The 7347-nt window shown below is 41.5% G+C and overlaps 1 protein-coding gene across 1 annotated transcript; it reads left to right on the plus strand.

Annotated features, from left to right (window-relative positions):
- Positions 1-5737: 5737 nt before the first annotated feature.
- Positions 5738-6606, plus strand: LOC109735011 (benzyl alcohol O-benzoyltransferase-like). The gene has a single exon (XM_020294207.2). The coding sequence runs from the start codon at positions 5738-5740 to the stop codon at positions 6302-6304; it is 567 nt and encodes a 188-aa protein (XP_020149796.1). The 3' UTR covers positions 6305-6606.
- Positions 6607-7347: the final 741 nt, after the last annotated feature.

A 7347-nucleotide genomic window follows, 5' to 3' on the forward strand; every position in this document is an offset into this window, starting at 1 on the left:
AATATCTCCTACTCACTAATACTTTCATGCAAAATTTTCACTTTCATGCTAGGAGCTCACCACCCACGGTAGACTTTCACTTATATGATGAGTACAAAGAAATGACGCTTTATGACTTTTGTGAGGTTTGTAAGTTACCTTATGAAGGTAGCATCGAGGAACCACGTCCTAGTGATGTGGAAGGCCTTATTCATGAAATTACCGTAGGGGAAGGTAGATGAGTGTCGGGAGTGAGAGTGGCTAGTATACATGTTCCTGTTTTACGCTATTACTCATTATTTGCTGGGAGATGTTTAATTGGTCATGGAGAGAGTGGAGGCCTTAGTGGCCCTGACCTCGCTATTTTTCACCACGCTTTACATAGAGATAGAACTTACAGTTTAGGCGCTATGGTTACTAAAAGGTTAAGTATGAACCGTGCAAAGGGTCCTATTTTCAGAGGTATCTTTGCCTCCCGCCTTGCTAAACACTTTGAGATACCCATTAGGCATTATGAGAAAGAGGAGAAATTGATACCCACTATATATTTAGATTATGACAGCATGGTAGAACATAAGTTTATTCGCCATGATGAGGAAAAGAGACTTATTAATAACCTGGTATTTAGCGAGAATACTTTTCATATTATTACCTTGCCTGCACCTGTTTTGTTCGATATTCATTCAGGCAGGTACTTAGTTTTGCCCGCGGACATTCATGCATACTGGGAGGGGACACGATCCCCACCTCCTGAGCCAGAGCCATCACCTGATCCATACCAGGAGTCTATTTATCAGTGGGATCCACAGGAGCTCGCTAACCAGTGGAACCCCCAGGATCCTCCTCGGTACACCGGAGAGAACTACTTTGATCCGTGGGCTTAGACCAACTTAGGCCAAAAGCCTAAGCTTGGGGGAGTACGTATTTATCACCGACATTACATTCATGTTCACACACTCATTTCCATTGTTGGTGCTCATACTCTTTCATTGTATTATACATGTTAGTTTATTATTTTTCTCGCCTTCTTCTTGTGTGTTTGAAAAACCTTAAGAAAAAACAAAAAAATTAGTTGTAGTTAGTTTACTTTCTATGCATGCTTAGTAGTAATATCAATAGAAAACCCAAAAAGATTTCTCGTGCTTGTCGGGAGCTTTCCCGTGTAAATAGTTTTTCTTGTTCTTGTTCTTCTTTCTTCAGAAAAACAAAAACTCCAAAATATTTCTATGTGTTTCTTTGAATTTCTTTCTTTTCTTTGCGGGTCGAGAGGAGAAGACCACGATGAAAATGTTGAGTGGCTCTCATATGCATTATTGTTGATCTAACAAAGAGCCCATAATACCTTGTCTTCTCCTTTGAATAAATGTTTGCAGATTCCAGCTTAGTCCAATGCACGTGCACCATTATTATTATTATCCACACCGTTCAGTCATGCAAGTGAAAGGCAATAATGACGATACATGATGAAATGATTGAGATGAGGAAAAGCTGGTATGAACTCGACCTATTTTGTTTTTGTAAATATGATTAGTTCATCATTCCTGATTCAGCCTATTATGAATGAAACATGTTTGCAATGACAATTAGAGATTATAGTTACTCATGCCATGCTTAATTAGCTAGGAGTTTATAATGGTTTACCTTGCGTGCCAATATGGAAATTAAAATGGTTGTGATGTAGTATGATAGGATGGTATCCTCCTTTGAATGATTTGAGTGGCTTGACTTGGCACATGTTCATGCATGTAGTTGAAACAAAATCAACATAGCCTCCACGATATTTATGTTCATGGCGATTTATATCCTACTCATGCTTGCATTCAATGTTGGTTAATCTCAATGCATGTTTATGACTGTTGTCGCTCTCTAGTTGGTCGCTTCTCAGTCTCTTTCTAGCCTTCACTTGTACTAAGCGGGAATACTGCTTGTGCATCCACTTCCATAAACCCCAAAGTTGTTCCATATGAGTCCACCATACCTTCCTATACGCGGTATTTACATGCCGTTCCAAGTAAATTTGCAAGTGCCAACCTCTAAACCTTCAAATGATAATCTGTTTTGTATGCTCGAATAGCTCATGTATCAACTAGGGCTGTCAATATCTTCCATGCTAGGTGGGCTATTCTCACGATGAGTGGACTCTGCTCATCATTCACGAGAAAATGGCTGGTAACCGGGATGCCCAGCCCCATGCTCAAAGCAAACCAAATCAAAATAATTTCAAACAAAACTCCCCCAGGACTGTTGTTAGTTGGACGGTACCCGTTGTTTCGGACCAGCCGTGGAGTGTGCTTGTTGGTGGTGGGGAGTATAAACTTTACCATTCTGTTTAGGAACTGCCTATAATGTATGTAGCATGGAAGATACCGAGATCTCTTAGTTGTTATGTTGACAATGAAAGCATACCGCTCAAACTATTATTCAATCTCTGTGTCAAAATTCGAGCTCTGGCACCTCTGCAAATCCATGCTTCCCTCTGCGAAGGGCCTATCTATTTACTTTTATTGCTGAGTCATCATCTTCTTATAAAAAACACCAGTTAGAGAGCACCACTGTCATTTGTATGCATTGTTATTAATTTATATTGAGTATGACTGTGACTGGATCTCTTTTATAATGAATTACAATGTCTAGTCAGTCCTTGATCTTCAGGGGTGCTCTGCATTTATGTTTTGCGGTCTCAGAAATGGCTAGCGAGAAACCATCTTGTTATATCATATCATGATTGTTGAGAAAGTGTTGTCATACGAGATTTATTATTATTGCTCGCTAGTTGATTATGTCATTGATATGAGTAAATATGAGACCTAAATGTTATTGTGAATATGGTTAGTTCATAATCTTTGCTGAAAACCTGAATGCTGGCTTTACATATTTGCAACAACAAGATCAAACATAGTTTGTAAAAGTTTTTCTTTATCACTTTCAGTTTATCAACTGAATTGCTTGAGGACAAGCAAAGATTTAAGCCTGGGGGAGTTCATACGTCTTCAACGTATCTACTTTTCCAAACTCTTTTACCCTTTTTTTGGACTCTAACTTGCATGATTTGAATGAAACTAACCCAGACTGACGCTATTTTCAGCAGAATTACCATGGTGTTAATTTTGTGCAGAATAAGAAGTTCTCGAAATGACCTAAAAATCAACGGAGATAACTTTTGGAATTAATAAAAAATATTGGCGAAAGAATCAACAGAGGGGGCCCACACCCTGGTCACAAGGGTGGGGGCGCGCCCTCCGACCTTGTGGGCCCCTGGACCTCCACCAACCTCAACTCCAACTCCATATATTCACTTTCGGGGAGAAAAAATCGGAGAGAAGGATTCATCGCGTTTTACGATACGGAGCCACCGCCAAGCCCTGTTCTTCCTTGGGAGGGCAGATCTGGAGTCCGGTCGGGGCTCTGGAGAGGGGAATTCGTCGCCCTCGTCATCATCAACCATCCTCCATCACCAATTTCATGATGCTCACCGCCAAGCGTGAGTAATTCCATCGTAGGCTTGTTGGACCGTGATGGGTTGGATGAGATTTACCATGTAATCGAGTTAGTTTTGTTAGGGTTTGATCCCTAGTATCCATTATGTTCGAAGATTGATGTTGCTATGACTTTGCTATGCTTAATGCTTGTCACTAGGGCCCGAGTGCCATGAATTCAGATCTGAACCTATTATGTTTTCATGAATATATTTGTGTTCTTGATCCGATGTTGCAAGTTATAGTCACCTACTACATGTTATGATCCGGCAACCCCGGAGTGACAATAGTCGGGACCACTCCCCGTAATGACCGTAGTTTGAGGAGTTCATGTATTCACTAAGTGCTAATGTTTTGTTTTGGTACTCTATTAAAAGGAGGCCTTAATATCCCTTAGTTTCCAATAGGACCCCGCTGCCACGGGAGGGTAGGACAAAAGATGTCATGCAAGTTATTTTCCATAAGCACGTATGACTATATTCGGAATACATGCTATGAATTGGAGCTAGTTCTGTGTCACCCTATGTTATAACCATTGCATGATGAATGCCATCCGACATAATTATCTATCATTGATCCATTGCCTACGAGCTTTTCACATATTGATCTTTACTACTTTACTTTTCCGTTGCCACTGTTACGATTTCCACCCCTTCGATCGAAGAGCATAAATCATTCATCGTAAAAGATTCACCTTGATGAAATAATTGCATTTATTTCCTCCATTCCAATGAATAAGGCACGCATGCACCCCAAAATTCACCTTTGACCATAAGTTATACCAAGCAAACGTGGATTATATGTGATAAATTATACCGTTGAATTCGTATTGAAAAGTTTTCAGTGGTATAATTTTTATGTCACATAAATAGTATATATTATCGATCAATTTATGATCAAAATTAGATTTTGGAAAGTGTGTGCGCCTTATTCATCAATTTGGCACCTAAATGATGTAATACACCATGAACTTGGTGAAGAGAGTCGAAGAGGGTGCCTCCAGGTAATGGAGAGATCTACACTGTAGGTATAGTGTGACTCAAAATTTTGGTAGACCATTCACACGGTTGAGAGAAGTGCATATTTCAACCCCCAACCCTTGCCCTAGTCTAAGTTACAACCCCCAACTCCAATACCATCTACATTACAACCCCGAACTCTTAAAAACCGACCAGGATTCAACCCTCCCCTCCTTGTTGACCGGTTTTGACCCTGTTGAACATCCAGTTAACAAGCCACGTAATAAAAAAATCAAAATTTCCAGAAAAATAAAAAAAATGTGCAAAAATATTTTTACTTTTTTTAAAGAGTAAAAAAAATCCCTAAAATCGAAAAAGTTCAAAATCATGGAAAGTTGTAAAAAAATTGGGGTTGTTTTCTAAAAATTCTAATTTCCTTTCCAAAATTCTGAAAAATTGAGAAAAAAAGTTCAGGGATGTTTTCTGAACATTCTGAAAAATAAAAAAAGTACAAAAACTTTTCCAGAGCTTAGTATTTTTCCTTTATTTTGTATATTTTCATTTTTATTTTACTTCTTTTAGAAAATAAGTTTTATAGTTTTTTATTTTTCCTGGAATTCGTTTTACAGTCTTTTCCTTCTTTTTTTTTGCTGATGTGTCTCGCCAACTAGATGGTCGACGAGTCAAAACCGGTCAATGGGGAGGGGAGGGTTGAATCCCGACCGGTTTTATGTGTCTAAGGTTGTAATGTACATGGTACTGAAGTTGGGGGTTGTAAATTAGACTAAGGCAAAAGTTAGAGGTTGGAATATGCAATTCTCTCTCTTGGGTTAGATGTTAGAGAAGAATTGGTGACTTTACCAAACCAAAGCTTCCAAATTAAGCTTGGATTTGCAAGGGTTGGAGTTGCTCACATACTACATAACTGCTTTATGGTAAGAGCGACTTGTAAGTGCATCTTCGACGCAATCCCTCAATACGGACACCGCAAACTTCTGCAAACACAGATACGAGAGATGCCATCCAATCCTATACCACAAATGTTTGTCTCTGTTAATTTTTTTTAAATAGTGTCTTACAAACTTCTACCAAATAGTAGGGCTCATCCAAAGAGACTTCCACCAAACATGCCAAATAGCCTACCGCCAACAACTACGTGATTCTCGATGCAAAAGAAAAACCATATGATTCCCTTAAAAGACTACTCGAAATCTCGCAAGGTACCCTACTTTGATTTCATCAAATCTTGTAGCATTTGAAGACTTCCTTCCGCCAAATCTTATAGCATTTGAAGAAAACAAAAAAAAAAGTGAAAACTAAAACATGAGCCGGAGCTCCCGGTTCGAGCTCGTGGCGGCGTTCTGGCTGGCCCGCACGGCGGCGCTCGGGTACGGCGCCGACGAGGAAGTGTGGCTGTCCTTCATCGTGAACGCGCGCGGCCGCCGCGATGTGCCGCTTCTGGAGGGCTTCTACGGGAACGCGTTCGCCTACTCCGTGGCGGCGACCACGGCCGGGGAGCTGTGCGCGGGTGGGCTGGGCTACGCGCTGGAGCTGGTGAAGAAGGCCAAGTCGGCCGTGACGTACGACTACCTGTTGTCGGTGGCGGACCTGATGGTGCTCCGGGGGCGGCCGCTGTTCACGCTGTCACGGGCGTACATCGTGTCGGACGTGAGCCACACCGGGTTCAAGAGCGTGGACTTCGGGTGGGGCGAGGCGGTGTACGGCGGGCCGGCCAAGGGCGGCGAGGGGCTGATCCCCGCCGTAACCAACTACTTCTCCAGGTCCAAGAACGGCAAGGGGGAAGAGGGCACCGTGGTGCCCATCAGCCTGCCCAAGGACGCCATGGACAAGTTCCAGCTCGAGGTCGAAGGCCTCACCGCCGAGATCTAAGCTGCGTGCGAGAGCTTCCCGCTACGTACGTGTACTCGTGCAGACGCATATACTACTACAAAGCATACGTCGTCACGCAGTGCCACGCAACACGTGGGCCATATAAGTGCATCTCCATGGGTGATGGGCGATATTCTGACTAAGTTTTTGCTGTTGTGCTTATTATTTATCTGTGTGTGGTATGTAGAATTACCAATAGTGTACAACATGCATGTTCTGTCCGTGCAATTTGTATGGAATTTTCCCGCAAAAAATGAATAAATAATTGTATGTAATTTAATGGATCTACTACTATTAAGGAATGAAAGGCCACCCGCAAAAAAAAAAAGGAATGAAAGGCGTGGTGCTGCAATCTCAAACTTGGCGGAACAAGGGGAGTGGATCAACAACTACACCGAGCATTTTGGATATGATGTGATGTTCAGAGTACATCAAAATGAGCGACAACAACCACTCTCGTGGAGGCATGAAACCGCTTTGGATGTTGAACTCTGTTCTGGTTTGGTTTCCGTGGAGTAGGGCTTGGGGCTTGGTCCTTTGATCCTAAAGAAAACGGCATCGTTGACACTCTACTTTCACTGTGCGGATATGCACGCTTTGTCGCGCCGGAAATTATTGCGAAGATTTCTCAATTACATATGCCAACTATCTAATACACTAATGCGTGTAAGTTCACAATGTTAACTACTCGCTCCGTTCCATGATGTAAAACATTTTTGCAAGCTACGTCTTATATTATGCGACAAAGTGAGTAGTTTTTTGTTTTTGTGATGGACATGACGTTTTTCTAGAGTGTGATGGACATAATGTTAAATAGTTCGATAGCAGAATTTGTAGTACGGATGTACGATGATTGATCCATGTCGAAGTTCTTTTGTAGTGGGTGAAAACGAAATGAAGCATGCTAGAAAGAAAATGTCACACATATTCTAAAAGCGCCACCAACCAAGGATAATCATGTTGGAAAAACAAGAATAATAGCACATCTCATGTAGTACATCAAATGGGGAACCAAGTTAAAATTATGAGTCAAAAACTACTAA

The sequence above is a fragment of the Aegilops tauschii genome, chromosome 7 (assembly GCF_002575655.3).
Source record: "Aegilops tauschii subsp. strangulata cultivar AL8/78 chromosome 7, Aet v6.0, whole genome shotgun sequence".
In the NCBI taxonomy this organism is placed as follows: domain Eukaryota; kingdom Viridiplantae; phylum Streptophyta; class Magnoliopsida; order Poales; family Poaceae; genus Aegilops; species Aegilops tauschii.

What these genes read in the sequence shown, in the direction of transcription:
- LOC109735011 (XM_020294207.2), top strand. Translation starts at nt 5,738, where the DNA reads ATGAGCCGGAGCTCCCGGTTCGAGCTCGTGGCGGCGTTCTGGCTGGCC.